This window comes from Populus trichocarpa, chromosome 2, assembly GCF_000002775.5.
Source record: "Populus trichocarpa isolate Nisqually-1 chromosome 2, P.trichocarpa_v4.1, whole genome shotgun sequence".
Classification (NCBI taxonomy): Eukaryota; Viridiplantae; Streptophyta; class Magnoliopsida; order Malpighiales; family Salicaceae; genus Populus; species Populus trichocarpa.
The window spans coordinates 14,635,399-14,651,277 of record NC_037286.2 but is presented as its reverse complement, the minus strand read 5'-3'; the positions used below and the strand labels follow the sequence as shown (position 1 = coordinate 14,651,277).

At 32.4% G+C, this 15,879-nt stretch overlaps 2 protein-coding genes across 2 annotated transcripts; both read right to left on the bottom strand.

Moving 5' to 3' along the window:
• Window positions 1-6,624: 6,624 nt before the first annotated feature.
• LOC7478823 (putative expansin-A17) lies at window positions 6,625-7,980 on the bottom strand. The gene is made up of 3 exons (XM_024595111.2): window positions 7,758-7,980; window positions 7,304-7,625; window positions 6,625-7,201 (listed from the first exon to the last, which is right to left on the bottom strand). The coding sequence occupies exons 1-3, from the start codon at window positions 7,894-7,896 to the stop codon at window positions 6,892-6,894; spliced, it is 771 nt and encodes a 256-aa protein (XP_024450879.1). The 5' UTR covers window positions 7,897-7,980; the 3' UTR covers window positions 6,625-6,891.
• Window positions 7,981-11,522: 3,542 nt separating this feature from the next.
• On the bottom strand, window positions 11,523-14,349 carry LOC7487766 (uncharacterized). Its single transcript, XM_002301426.4, has 6 exons — window positions 14,186-14,349; window positions 13,191-13,247; window positions 12,956-13,102; window positions 12,638-12,711; window positions 12,412-12,551; window positions 11,523-11,678 (listed from the first exon to the last, which is right to left on the bottom strand). The coding sequence occupies exons 2-6, from the start codon at window positions 13,224-13,226 to the stop codon at window positions 11,641-11,643; spliced, it is 435 nt and encodes a 144-aa protein (XP_002301462.1). The 5' UTR covers window positions 13,227-13,247; window positions 14,186-14,349; the 3' UTR covers window positions 11,523-11,640.
• Between the last annotated feature and the right edge of the window lie 1,530 nt (window positions 14,350-15,879).

The following is a 15,879-nucleotide window of genomic DNA, read 5'->3' as shown; positions in this document are numbered from 1 at the left end:
CCTCCATTGTCACAAGCACGACGATAGTTAGGTGGACAGTAATCAGTAGCAGTAATGGTAATGGATTTACCCTTAAGGCACCATTGAGGGTCATTGGCTGCATCACAAACTATCTGATAGCACCGGCCGCCACATGACTCGCCATCATTGAACAAAGCTGTGCTCAGCTAGCGCCGCGGTGTTTATTCCATAACCATCAGTGTAAAGGTTTCCGTATCCACAGGCACCATCTAATTGGGCATCATTTTGAACAATTGTATGATCATAAATTGCATTTGTCACAACTATTTAGCTCTTTTCTGGCAAATGAACTATAGAGAGTTCAAGTAAAGACATTTTGACATATAATTGAACGAGCACTTACTCATTGTACCAGAACCATCACTTCCACCATAGCAAGTTGCATGGGCACGTTGCTATTTATAATAACTGCTAAATCTTCGTCTGCTCAATAAAATGTTCGCATGCAATTTGAAAAAAAGAAATGAAATTTGACTCTAATCATGTATATGATTGAGTGAATTCCGTTCTGTAATGATCATTGGTTAACAGATAGGGGCATTAATTAGTCTATTTCTCAGTAGCAATATTGACAAAAACCATGAAAATAACTTCTAATTAACTCCTCTACTCCTCTCTAAATTAAGGATAATGCTGGGTTTTTTTTTTTTATAAAAAAAATCAAATCCAAATTAAATTACTCTTTCTGTTACTAATTAAATTACCCTTTTTTTAATGAATAATATAATTTCTCATTTAGTATGAACATTGAATAATATAATTTATTTTTTTGGTTGAAGAAAGAATGTGCGGATCAGTTTGGTATTCCCCAGCAACATTAACAATGAAATACTTGTATAAATTAAATATTAACTCTCCGCTCCTCTTATAAAATTAAATAGTTTTCAATCCAAACCTTTCAAATAATGGATATATATAAATTACTACCCAAAATCAAAATCAAAATCTTATATGCTTTTTAAATTTATTATATAAAATTAAAAAAAAGATTGGGAGAGACTTAAAATAAATAGGATCGGGGAAGTCAGAGAATTTCATAAAAAAAGAATAAAAAGAATTCACCAGATATTTAACTGGGGAAGAGACAAATTGTCTCATTTGAGTTTTTTTATTGAATTCTATGATAATTATAATAAATATTTAAATAAAATCCAACAATCTAAATTACAAACAAAAAATATATATTTATTTAATCAAAATTCTTTTTTTATTCATCTATTTCCTTTTTTTTTAAGCAGTTGTTTTTATCAGCAATATAGTTTATTAAATAAGAACTTGAGACAACTAAAATAAATATTCATAACAAATTCTAAGTCACTTCACTTCTCCTAATTAGGGTTTGAATAATTTGGATCCCAAAACTAAACCGTAATTTATTTTCACCTAAAAATATTATAGAAATCTTAATAATTATATTTTCAATTTCAAAAACATCTTCTAATTAATTTAAAATATAAAATCAAATCGAAAGAAGACAAACTTTGAGAATTCCGATCTAATTTTTTCTACATGATTTAAAGTCCAAACAACCTTCATTGAATTTTGTTAGAGATTAATATATAATTATTCTTAGGGACTCGCCTAATAACTTATTTTTTTTTTACGGTGGGATGTTTTTTGACATGACATCAGAACTTTGTTGACCAAGTGGTCGATCGCGAGAGTTCAAATCTCACTATCTGCATTCTAATTAATAAAAACTAAGCACAATATAATCTGGGTCTATACAAGTTTCAAGACCAAATGATTTCCACTCGAGAGAATGTGTTATAAATTAATATAAAATTATTCTTAAAACCTCACCTAACAACTTAAGTTTAGGTTGATATGATTGATTGATATAGTTATTTAATATGATATTAGAACTTTGTTGACCAAGCAGTTACGAGTTCAAATCTCACTACCTCTATTCTATTTGATAAAAATTAAATATAAGATAGTGTGAGTCTATGTGAGTTTTAAGACCGAAGAACTTTTATATGAGAAAATGTGTTAGAGAGGAATATAAAATTATTTTTAAGCTTTTAGATTCTCTTATCTTCAAGATTAATCTATTAACACCAAGATTGTCTTTTACTATTTTACTATTGTTGGATGAAATAACTTCCTCTCTCATTTTCATTTCTAACAACTTCCTCTCTCCTATCTTAACTTTCAGTAATTAAAATATTATAAAATAAAATTTTAAAGTTGAAATATCAACACTGAAAAACTATAAACATCAAAGTGTAAATTTGCATTGTATAAGATCAATACGGTCTATAATAACACAACGAGAGAAGTTACAGAAACCAAACAGTGAAAGACCTACATCTTATAATATCTTTTATAAGTTATAATTTATTTTACTTTTCCATCATTCTTAATTGTTTTGAGCATTGATTATCGGTGCTCAAGAAACCGTGTTCCAATAAATAATAAACCAATTTTTTAGTTTAGAATTTTTTAGGATATTGATTTAAATTATAGAACAATCATCAAAATATAGTCCATGGGAGCAATAAACAATTTGCAGACTTTTTAAAACCAACATAGAAAAATATGTCCTCCCCTCTAGCCTCTTTGTAATTCTTAAGTTAAAAGGGCTCTCATCTTTTACTTAGAATGAAAAAAAATTCTCTGCCACCAAATTGATTTGGTACTGATTGAGTTTATTCTAAGACTTGAATTGTATAAGAGCATCCACAAATCAGATTTTGGGATATCCTTGATCATATAAAAGGGGAGGTCTAACATGAAGAATGATTAAAGCTATCTAGTCCAATGCTCGAATACTAGAGGTAGACTAGAGAATTAGCATAAAGATGGTAAAAATATATAATACAAGAATAATAGTTTAAAAAAAATACAATGGTTTTTTTTTAACAAAAAAAAATATAATTTCAGGATAAAATAATTAAGGTTGTTTATTCAATTCTTTTCCATAAATATTTAAAATAATATAATTATAATAGGTTATCAATTAAATTTAAATTATATATAAAATTTAATTTAATTCAATATACAATTTAGTTTCAAACAAGCTCTAAATAAAAAAAATACATTAACGTAAACTTAAGTGACAAGACATGAGTGCTTATTTTTTGTTTTTTTTTTAATTTTCTGTCAATCATTTGTCTTTGATTTCAATTTATGAATTAAATTCTCAAACAATCTCTAAGTAGTAATAAGAATTTCGAAATTTCAGCTTTCTTTTTATTTGAAATATCGTTTAATAAAAATCTTAGCCAATTATATGAAAAGTTGAGATAAAAAGATAGACATATCATGGTTTAGGGAACGTAAGATGATTTCAACCCAAAAAGGGTGAGGAAGATACTGTGTAGGCTCGCTAGAGTTTCATTCCGACTAAGAGCCCGTTTGGTATTGCTGTAACTGTTGTGGTTGTGATTTAAAAAAAGTTGTTTTATAAAAAGTACTTTTAGTTGTGGTTGGTTTGAAAAAATAGGTGTTTGGTTAAAACTGTGGTTGAAATTGAGGTTGAAGAAAAAGTAGTTTAATGTGTTTGGTTAATAATGTTTTTGAAATTGAGGTTATAAAATAGTTTAAAAAAATATAAATTAATATTGATGGTTTTTAATTTAAATATTGTGGATTTAACTATTGCGGTAACATTATGAAATAAATCATACTTTATATATAAAAAAATTTATTGTTCTATTAAACTATCTACAATTCCATTACGTACAAAATTTATCTGACAAGAACTACAGTTTTCATAATTTTTTAGCGTGTAATAAAATTAGATAAAATATTATCATGTATAAAATTCACTCTAAATTAGTTTTTTTAAAAAAATTAACAAAAAAAAAACTTAACACACTAAAATTAAAAAAAAAAAAAAAATTTAATTCCACGCAGTGCAAGTGAACAGTGCACTAAAAGTGCACTGTTCACTATTTTTAACATGAACAGTGCACTTTTCGTACACTGTTCATGAACAGTGCATCATTTGTACTGTTCATGTGAATTGCACTGTTCATTGAACAATGCAATTACGTGAACAGTGCAAAAAACATGTAATTCTTGCTTTGCAAATACTGCGTTTCCAACGCAGAAAACATGTGGGACCCAGTGAACAGTAAAGTGCTTTTTTTGTAACCAAACGGCTGCAACTGCGTTTTAAAAAAAACGCAGCCGCAGAGCCAAACGGGCTCTAAGTGACCTTCAAATTTTTAAGGGTATATTTAGAATTGTAGCAGTGATAGTGATTGAGGTTTAAAATATTTTTTATTTAGAAATATATTAAGATAATATTTTTTTATTTTTTTAAAAAATTATTTTTGATATCAGTGCATCAAAATGATCCAAAAACACTAAAAAAAATATTAATTTTAAATAAAAAAAATTTAAAATTTTTAAAAACACGAGTTAGACCGCGTTTCCAAACAGGTCCTAAATATTATCTTCAACCGAGGGAATTTCTAAGTATTTCTTTAACCGGTATTCTAATTACTTTTCTTTTGTTTTAACATATTTATTGTATTCTCTTTCCATGCTAAATTTTATATCTATTTATATCATTTCTAGTTAATTGAACAAAACTATAAAAATAATTCCTTGGATAAATAACGTAATTAATACTATAATAATAATTATTTTTTAAAATATTTTTTTTATTTAAAATACATCTAAATATTTTTTTTTTATTTTATATTAGCTATCAAAACCTTTAAAATATATAAAAAATAATTTAAAATTTTAAAAAATACAGGACACCACGTTGTAGAATCCGTGGTACGTACGTTCTCCCAGTACAGTTAACTCGACGAGCAAAAAGAGACAACTAATACCTAACAGATGTTTGAAGATTCCTGACTAAAATATTAAAAGTCAAATCCATCAAAAATCCAAATATGAATTATTTATAATTGTAAATACATATTCATGGAATATGAGCGTACAATTGTTCTCTGATCACGAGTCATACCTAGTTAGGGTGCCGCATATCATGGCATGTCTTCGGGGTAAGTTCAGGTACGTTTCGGCATCCCCCATGTTCTGTGTGGATCAACCCAGTTTTTCACTTAGATTAATGATCAGAAGTCAGAACTCGCCTAGTCTTGTATCTCCCTCGAACCACGCTGCTGAGTTGCTCAGTACTCAAATTCGGCGGCTATTTTAAAAATTAAAAAAACACTGTTTCTCTAGATAAAAAAATTGTTGACGAAAATAGTGTTTTTACTTTTTTGCTCTTCAAACAGAAGAAAAAAAAAACTATTAGGCTAATTTCTCATGGGTAAAACGGTATTTACACAAGGAACTTTCACCATTTTAAGATTAACTAATTTTTAAACACTAAAATAACTTAAATACATTTAAAAATAAAATTTATAAACCTCGTATAGATGAGCTTTTTGGTATTTTATACTTGAATTCCCAGAAAGATGACATACTTACCATTGAAATAAAAAATTCTTTAACTAAAAAGCATAATAATAACCTAATTACCCTTGGAAGGAAATATTTATGCCTTTGGACAGAGGGCATCTTCTTCATTACATTATGGGTTTTTATTTTTTTGTGTTAGTTAGGTATAATGAGAGGTAATTTGATATTTTTTAAATAAAAAATGATTGACGCGCTCGTGTCGGCCTTTCTGCCATATTAAATTGGCATTTGTAGTTTATTACAATGGTTAAAAATACCCTTCTATGATGGTGTTTGAATTGTCTCAGTAGTCTCTCATTTACTCGGCGAAGCGGGTGGCGAACAAACCTTTGGTGTGGTGTCGACCATCTTTTCTTCATTTCCTCTCTCTTTTGTTTTTCCTCCTTGATTTCAACGCATCCCCTCTAAATTTTTAAACCAGCCCCTCAATTTATTTTTCCTTTGAATTTGATCCCTCTTCTTTTTATTACTATTTATCTTATTTGAATTAGTTTATAAAATTATATTTGTTTTCAATTTTATCATCCTTTGATTTTTATCATCTATTAGAATTGATCTTCACTCTTTTGATTGTTATTTGTTTTTATTTTATATTGTTTTTAAATTGATTTTTTTTCCAATTTCACCCTACTTTATATTTTTTTTTCTTTTCATATTTGATTTTTTTTCTTTCTATTGTTAATTTTTTATACTTTTATAATTTTTTTAAATTGATGTATTTTTTTTCAATTTCATCTTTCAACATTAAATTATTGGTTTATATGTAATTTTTCACTAATTTTGAAAATGATCCTCGGGTGTTTTTGTTTGTTGTTCCTTTTTAGATTCGATATTTTTTTTTATCAAAATTCTTTATTAATTGAAATGAATTAATTAAATATAAGCATACTCTTAATGGTGGTGGGCTAGTGTTCATAATGGAGTAACGGTGAGTTTTTGAAGGATTTTTTTTTGTCTTGAGTATGATATTAGCCATTTATTTTTTATGGTTAATTATGACTAATTTTTTTTATTTTATCTACTATCATTGATTTTTTTTAGATCGTATTGTTAGATTAGTCAAATTTACTAAATTCAATCAAGTTAATAATTAGAATCTTACATTTTTTCTATTTTATTTTAAAAAATACTATGACTTGAACATTTTTTTATGTTAAAAAAAATTAGTCTGCGTAATAATTAGAAGAGGTAACATAAATAAAGGTATGAGAATAGCATGGGAATTTGGAAATGTATATAGTAATGCACGAAGCAGACCATTGCGCTTACACAAGTTTCTTCCCTTTCTCGGTGGGCTTAATCGTAAAATGCCAAGCCACGCCCCAGATGGTTTTTAATACAGACGTCCTAAAATACAGTGCGGACAAACCAAAAAAAAAAAAAAAATAGCACTTTAACAAATTAAAGACGACAGGTTGCAAAGGGGAATAGGCACACTATCAGGAACTTTTGCAGCTATCCTGTGCATGATTTTTAGAATTAGAACTGAACATTGCTTTTGAAGGACTGCCCAAATACCCAATTGGAGGGTGCCACGTTGAGTGCTGTTCTGGTCTGCCCATTGCTGGTTTGGATTTTGAAGGACAAGCTCTGACCATTTAGATAGCTCAGGCTCTGCCAATTGGATCCCCAGTTTCTTGACATGGCTTCCCATTGGTTAGATTTAGACCCTTTGATCCATACCCTAGAGATATCTCCAGCTCCACCGACATTGGATATGAGCACCAGCTCAAAGTAGTTCTTTCCATTGATGGTAAATCTGATGCCTCCACTTCTGTCGCAGCCCACCCTGATGATACACCAGAATTAATAAAACACGAAAACACATAATTCCAAAATTTCATGTCAAGAGAGTCGGAATGGAAGGTATTAAGTATTAATAAGAACGTACTTTCTGTAGAGGATAGGTACAATTCCAGCTCTGTACTTGGCAATAGTCTGGAAAGCAGGCTGAGACATGTCGAAATGCGGCCGAGGAGGGTTGCACCAGCCGCCATTGTCATTAGGGAGGTTATAATTTGGTGGACAGAAATTAGTAGCAGTGATGGTAATATATTTACCCTTTAGGCACCACTGAGGAACCTTCGTTGAATCACAGATTATCTGATAGCACCCACCACATGACTTGCCATCATTGAACAAAGCCGTGCTCAGTGCCGCAGTTTTTATTCCGTAGCCATCGGTGTAAAGGTTTCCATATCCACAGGCACCACCTAAATGGGCATCATTAACTCAAAACAGTCAGCACTTTTTTGAACAACTGTATCGTCACATGTTGCACCGCAATACTTTCCCTTAGGGCACATAGAAAGAGAGAATATTGAAAGTAAATAAGCAGTACTTACCCATTGTACCAGAAGCATCACTACCCCCATAGAAAGTTGCATGGGCTTGTTGCCAAGCCGCGGAGGCTGAGTGAAACTGTGTGCAGTATATACCTAGGAACAAAAATACTGCACAGCTGAGAACAGAAAGGCTTGCCATAATATTATCTGTTCTCCAAGACAATGAAGGCTGGTTTATTTGCTATTGCTAGAGCTAGATAGCTAGTTTAATTTGATAAAGAAGATAGCAAACTCGGCAACTATTTATAATCACTACTCACATTCTGTCGGCTCATTAAAATATCATTCAAGCAATATGAAATGGGGGGGGGGGGGGAATTGATTGCAACCATGTTGACTGAGCGCAATATATTCCATGATCATTGAATGGCAACAGGGGCGGCATTAGGCAATATCTCTATAAGCTTGAATTAATAAGTGAGTCTAGAATACTGTAAATTAAAGAGTGTTTTTCAAAGAATCATTTTGATTTTCTAGATGTATACAATCATGATATTATTTTTTAAGTCTCTTGTATAATCACCGAACTAGTTTAAATATCAAAGTGAGCTCCAAATTAAAAAAAAAAAAGAAGAAGAAGAAGGTTAGGTGGTATCCTTCCTATAACTTAGATCAAAGACAAGCTATCCACTCTCTAAGAAATTGACTTCTTCCAACGTTACTTCAAGATGCTCGTAAAGAAATTTCCTCTCGGTAGAAAGTTATTTATTTATCATATTCTCTTGCATTTCCAATCATACTTCTAACTAGACTTCACGGCAATATCCATCAGAATTACAATCAAATCAGGAATGTGTAATTAATTTTTCATAAATATATGCATGCTGCTGTCACCTAAAACCTGCATGAGCGAACCCAGAGGATTCATCCATATCAGCATATATCCCACATGTAGCATCAGTTCAAGTTCTTGGGATTTGGACAAGTCCAAAACCAGAACAAAAGGTTTGCTTGCAGTAGCTTGTAAGATTCGTGGTACGTTATAGTACAGTTGACGTGCCAATCGCCAAGCAGACAATAAACTATTGCAAGAGCATTTTTTTATAGGCAACGCCAACTATATCTAGTCTGCAACTATATAACAGAACATTTCCATAACTAACGCCTAGCAAGGGTATGAATTGAAGGCTACAACTAAACTATTCAAAGTCAAATCGATGAAAAAACATCAAATGTAACTTGCAAATAATAATTTTCTTTTGTGCTCGCAGCTATGCATGCAACCACTAGGTATATTTAAGAGCTATTATGACTTGTTATCAAGAAATAAACACATTTATGGAAGAAGTTTAAGATAAAATACAAGTCAGTTATCTATAAATGTACGCATAGTTATCCTGGTGGTGATGCTGACTAGCTAGGGTACCGTTTATCTTGGCATGTCTTGGGGGATGTTCACGTTCATGGCACATGGGTGATGACATCCCCAGTGAGCTCACACAACCAACCAATAAATGATTCACACATGGGATCGTATTGTTTATTTGAAATGTAAAGCAATAGAATATTTTGTGTTAACTAATTCATGCCAAGGCCTCGGATTTAACTCTTGCTCGTCATATTTGCCCAAACGAATGATTTACAACCATCAAGAACAAAAACCGTGAAAGATAACAGGTTAATTCAGTAAGACTAATTGTTTTTAAAATATTTTTTATTTAAAAATAAATTAATATTTTTTAATATCACTAAATCATAACAATACAAATTTTTTTAAAAAAATAATTTATAATAAAAAAAATTAAATTTTGCAAAAAGCCCCGTTGCACCATCTAGACAAACAGTGCCTTCTTCTCAGTGAATAACCAACCGGTCCATCTGCAACTGAGTTCCTCAATGTTGTTCAACTTTGTAATTGGCAGACGAGAAGAAAAAAAATGGAGAGAAGATTTTATATACCGTAATAATTATAACATCAAACGTCGTAAACAACTATAACTTACGTAATGCATAAGCTCCAGTACTACAGTAGTACGGCTCGTTGACTTTTGTAAAAAAAAATTTGAAATTCTCTTTCTTCTAGCAATGGGAGTTTAAAAAAATAAAACCAAACCTGGTTTTCCCTTTCTTTTTTTTAATCAACTGATTTCTGAGAAAATAAAACAAAGTTGAACTATAATTAAGTCTCATTTTCAAAATAGTTATAATACACACACACACACATATATATATTCTTTTTCTCTATGCTATCCTGTGGACATAACGTCGGCGACCGGTGCTGCATCAGTTATCACTTATGGATCGGTGGACTGATAGGGCCACTAAGGCAGACGCTCTTTCAAATTAATGGGCGTAAATGTATTGAAATAGATACAAATTAGAGCATCATAGAAGTGTTAATTTCTTGGGTAAATGTTTTTTTTTTTTCAAGTTGGGTGTCCGGATCAGTTTGCATGTATCTCGACTAATCCCCACGGGTAATGAAGTTAACGACCAGGTAAGTCTCCAGTGACTATTAATATTAGCAACCACAAAAAAAACAATTCTTTTAATTCCAAGTTCTTATCACATGACCATCTATCTATGATTATTTCTTGGATAAATGTTGAACAAGCCAGTATGTTGGTTAATCCATTTACATTATACGAAAAACTATAAAATCACCTCTTTTTTTATCCCTTCCTAAAACTCATTTTTCATAGATCTAGCTAGGAGAAAAGTCTTGTAAACTTCAGCAGTAGTAAGAGTTTAGAAGATAGTCGATACTGTATCTTCTAGTTTGATAACATCTAACACTGAAAAGACAGGTTCTGTCACGGGGTAAATTTTTCGCTCTCGAAAAGACCCGTGCGGCAGCCTAGTCCCTCGCTAGACTCAGCCTTTCCTCGCCAATCCCACTCGTGTTTGCCTAGTAACTAAGCAAGCGGAATACACAAGCAAGAATAAGAATCAAAGTGCACAACAAGCTTTATAGAAACTCTTTCCCAACCTTTATTGATCTCGTAAACAAAGGAAACTATACACAAATCCGTATGTGTGCTATGCACAAAGATTGCATGCTACACCAAGCTACCTCTAACTAGTGCTCTACATGTTCTTGCATGCCCCTACATGCTGAACATTCCCAATGCATGCTGCTGCATTCCCATACATGCCGCCGCCCCCAACCAAAAGCTACAACAAGTATTTATAGACAAGCATTTACAAGGCACACCCCCCATTCCTACTTTTAAGGAAGTAGTGGGACACTATCTCACCCATGTTCACCCATGAACATAGTGGCCCCATTATCTACCAAGTAGTGGGAAGTTTTCCTCCCATGATCCCCCATGATCTTTAGTGGGTTGAGAGTAACCCCTGGTCAGCCCCCATGTTCAGCCCCCATGTTCAGCCCCCATGATCCCATTATCTTGGATATCCATAACTGCCACTACCCACGTTCTGCATGCCCACCTGGCAGCCCCTGCTGCCAGCTCTTGCTGCGTCATCTGGTGAGTCATTCACATGCCTTGGACAGTCCTTCGTCCAAGTTTTACATCGTGTGCTAAGTCGAGCCAACGACTTGCACAAGCTGCTGCGCGTTGCCGAATTCGCATCTGCGTGCAGGCTGCCAATTCCTGCGCTGCCGAATTCGCATCTGCGTGTAGGCTGCCAATGTCTTCGCTGCCGAATTCCTCGACAGCCCCAGTTCTCGTCTGCCTATGCCCCTGACGAGTTTTCCTGTCTGGCTTGGACATTCCATCGTCAAGCCAATGTTCGTCAACAATCTGCGCTGCCGATTTTTCTTTGACGAACCTACAGCCGCATAAATCTGCGCTGCCCCTGTTGGCATGGCTGCCAGCACCCTCAGGGCCTGTTTTGGCCAGCCTGTCGAAGCGTGCACCTCGTGCACATTTAACACTGTTACAGGTTCCTTGCATTTGACACCAAAGGAAGATTAAATTCATTTATCCTTCTTGATGCACAATATTCTAGCCAAACCTGTACATTAGAACCTGGCTATCAGTTCCCCGTGCGAAAAAATAAACAGCCATGGGTTAGTCAGCAACATTACATATACTCAGGATTTAAGGCCATAGAGAAGCACACTGCTAAAAAGAGTAACATTTTAACTTATTTATAAACTAAGTGTTAAAATATTATATACATAATATTTTATTACCTCACATGGTAATTTAAGCTTTTGAGTTAAAATAATTTTTTAAAATGATAGTAGAATCTTGTTTCATTACATTTATTTTATTTAATAAAAATTAAATATATATAAAATAATATAAAGTTATATAAGTTTTAAACTCAAAAAACTTTGATTTAGGATGTGATGTGTTTTTTTATACTAAGCAACCCTATCACACGCAGATGTAAAGATCCATTCTCTTGCTCTAACGCTTAACTCAGCTCAGAAAACATTGTGAGTTGTGACTACAAATGAATTTTACTCGAATTAACTTATTAACCTTTTCACCTCAACTCAAAATTCTTGAGCACTTTCTCCTACCCTGAACTTTTGCTCCGCTTTAATGTGAACAAACCCATGTGAATTGATCATAACAGCCACGTGTGGCTCTTTAGCAACTGTAGTTCCAACTTCCATGACAAACTACTTCTGAGATATTTTTATACTACGAAAGAAATTTATGTTATAATGAAGTATTTGCTGGAAATGCATTTCAACTGGTAAGTTTAAATTACGTGGGCTCTTTTTCAGAATTACCTTCAAGAGTCAATGTGAGGATTTTGGAGTACATGTCTAGCATTATGAAGAATACCACTTGCTTCCTCATTTGATAGGCGTCAAGCAACCGCAGTTCTTCGATCTCCTCCTGCCACTTCTCCATCTCTTCCTCGTGTATCCTTCGGTCACACCATAAAATTTAGAGAACATAGAATAACCATGGCTGCAACAGTATAAATTGCATTTAATATGATTTAGAACTCACGAAATCAAGCCTTCTTCAAATTCTTTCTTCATTTCCTTGAACATTGCTTTTCCCGATTCCTGCAACTCAGATACCTACATGAATTAACATCACAAGTATATGATGTTAGCAAGCAGAAAAAGTTCCTAGCCTTATAATGTCAATGAAAATTACATTTCCAACATATATAATTTGTCACCTCCTCTTGGTTCATGGTTTTTTCAAAAGACGAGCAAAAACTGGGAGATATTTTACATGCAGGATTTCATGGATGACACACTTCATACAAAATATTCTTAAAATAAGAAGACGAAAAAAAGAGAATTGAACTGTAACTACCATTTGGGTGAAGTGTTCGATCTTTTCAAAAATGTGAGCAATGTTAAGTTCCATCTCTTCAGATCCCACAATGTTCGTCTCAGTTTTGTCCTTCTCTACAATCTCCAGAGTTGTTCCATCTATGACCTCTTGTTCGTTCACCTCCTTCTGAATAATATAACAATCAAACACAGCTACAAAAAAAATACAAATTTTGCATTAAAATTAAGGGAAAATGAAGGGTAAACAGTCATACAGCATGCTTCAAACGCTTCCTTGCTTCACCTTCCATCTCAGTTGTTGCTAGTCAAAGCTGCAGAAAGCAAGAAAATCATGACATTGCCTCAGTTCTGGAAAAAAAAATTTGAAAGAATTACAAAAGATCACAGAAACAGGAAAAAAAAAAGGATTGGACACGTTACAAAAATTGAAGGTCATAGAAAATGTCAGTGAGTATCTGTTCATGAGCAAAATTGGAAGAATATTTGCTACTTGTTAATGACATTTTTAAATAATTTGCTTCCTGTAGCAAATAGCAGGGGAGAAGTTCCGGATTTCAACAGAAGTTCACAACGGGTAGAAAGAAAAAAGGAACACAAGGAGCATCAATCTTGAAATCAATCACATGAAGCCGATAAGATCAACAACTAAACACTATTCAAACATGATCCAGGCAGAGAGAACGATGGCATATGCATTTTACAAGTCTTACCAAAAAAAAAACAAGAAGAAGATGAAGAAAAAAATCGACCAGGATAAAATAATTACAGAAATTACAGTATCCTTTATTTCAATAAACTTTACAAGCATCAAATTATCAATAACAGAGGAGGTATAGCATCTTCCAACGAATCCTTGATTCACAAAATCCTCTAAACAAAAGTCAACATTTCTAATTCAAGCTAAACGCAGCTATATCCACAGTAATTGGTATAATTATCAGAAAACGTGCGGTTATGTCTCTTCCGATCACTAGATAATTAAAGGAAGAGAAAATTAAAATGCGAGTCAATTCCTTGAAGCAGAAATGGTAAACAAAAACCTAAACTATACAACACTTGGAAGTAATATCAGCAATTTATGATAACAAACAAGTTTTTATCTATGTATTTTTCTGATCGAGAGAGGAAAAGACTTAGAGCTAGGATTGATCTCGAACGTCGTGAAGCTAAAACAAGATCGGATCATCTACGGATAAAAAAACAAAACACAAATAAGCGTTCATGATTGTAATATGCATAGCGCGGTTACCTTCAGTAGAATCGTAGCTCAGATAGAAATTGAAGACTGAAAATTGTTCTACGAGTCTGAAAATTGCCAGCGATGGAGGATAGGCAGAGAGAGAGATTTGTGATTGTTGGAAAAGTGAAGCTGTTTGGTTGAATAGCCCCGATTTCTTTTTGAAATCTTGTAACATTTTGGGATGCGCGGGAATTATATTTGCTGCTACCCTCGGGATAAAACTACGACGTTTAAAATGCTTTTAATTTCTTTTCCGTCTTTCACTTTGACACCACGAGTTTATTATAACTTAGTTTTTGTAGTTTATCAAAATAAATTAATTAGTTCGCATAAAAAATAATAAATATTCTTCTGATTAATATTAACAATGATTGATTTAATAATATTTTACTCTAAAATATGTCTTCTTTTCTCCTCAATCATTATATTTCATTTACCTTCCCCCCTCCTTCTATTTCTTAAAAATAAAATTTGAAAAATAATATCAAGTGTACGAAAATAATTGCCTTATAAATAGATTTAAAAACATTAATATTAAATATATAGTTTCAAAAATCATGATGAAGAAACTCCCAAAAGAAAATCCAATTATTACTTTATCACTTAATTGAATAAAAGTTTTTTTTTTTTAGTTAAGAGTGTTCATGGATATAGTTAGATCAGGTTTGAATCTATAATTATATTAAATTAATTTTTAATATTTTAAAAATTATAAATTTAAACAATTAATTTTTTTTGGACCTATGCGGGTTGTATACATCATAGGTTGTATTTAATTAGAATAAAGATTTAAGTTTAATAAATTATTCATAACCAGTTTATAAGTTGTGTCAAACAAAATAGAATTAATATATTAACTGAATTAATTGATTGAAATCAAATAAAATGAAATGATGAATTTGCAAAAAAAAAATTAAAAAAAAATAACATGTAACAACAAATTAAGTTAGTTGATAACCAATCAATCACTTGATATGTGTTCAGGAGCTCTTCACATGTAGGAGCTCTTCGGCCATTTACGCCTCTCTGATTTCTCGCTAGCTAGATGGGCTTTGATTAAAAGTGACCGACCTCAACACCCAGAAATAGCTTACTTCAACAAGAACCTTGAATTTGAGGTATAATATTTGAGCAATGTTCATATTTTTTAGTTCATTTGAGGGCTTGTTGGGCCTTGCATGACGCAAAGAGAGAGAGTCCCTTCCATAGTTTTTAGACCTGGTCTGGTGGCTGGTCCAGTCCAAGATCCGGGTTTCGAGTTTTGACCTGATCGTCTGGGTCAATTTTTTTTTATAAAAAAAAAATCAAAACGACATCATTTTAGTAAAAAAAATAAAAATAAAAGTCAACGGGTTACAACCGGGTTTTTGAGCGGGTCAACCCGTCAGGTCACACCGAGTTTTTCCTTCCTCTGTTTTTTTCTTTAACCCGACCCGGTTCTAGCCCCGGGTCGACCTACAGGGCCGGGCCGGGTTTTAAAACTATGGTCCCTCCATTGCATAATAATCAGATAAACTAATAATCTAAAATAGATGGAGAAAATACTATTTTTTTACATCTTTGTTTATTTTATTTGGAAGTGTAGTTGTGGTTGTTTTTTAAAGTGTTTTTCATTTAGAAATTTATTAAAATAATGTTTTTTTATTTTTAAAAAAATTATTTTTGATATCAGCGCATCAAAATGATCTAAAAACACTAAAAAA

Bases quoted from the DNA above. Each gene is read 5' to 3' on its own strand.
- LOC7478823 (XM_024595111.2), bottom strand. From the start codon at position 7,896: ATGGCAAGCCTTTCTGTTCTCAGCTGTGCAGTATTTTTGTTCCTAGGT. The intron at 7,626-7,757 runs GTAAGTACTGCT...ATGCCCATTTAG, and splicing joins TGATGCTTCTGGTACAATGG to GTGGTGCCTGTGGATATGGA. The intron at 7,202-7,303 runs GTACGTTCTTAT...GTGTATCATCAG, and splicing joins GTACCTATCCTCTACAGAAA to GGTGGGCTGCGACAGAAGTG.
- LOC7487766 (XM_002301426.4), bottom strand. From the start codon at position 13,226: ATGGAAGGTGAAGCAAGGAAGCGTTTGAAGCATGCT. The intron at 12,712-12,955 runs GTAGTTACAGTT...TAATTCATGTAG, and splicing joins TCGAACACTTCACCCAAATG to GTATCTGAGTTGCAGGAATC. The intron at 11,679-12,411 runs GTAATTCTGAAA...TCTAATGTACAG, and splicing joins CCTCACATTGACTCTTGAAG to GTTTGGCTAGAATATTGTGC.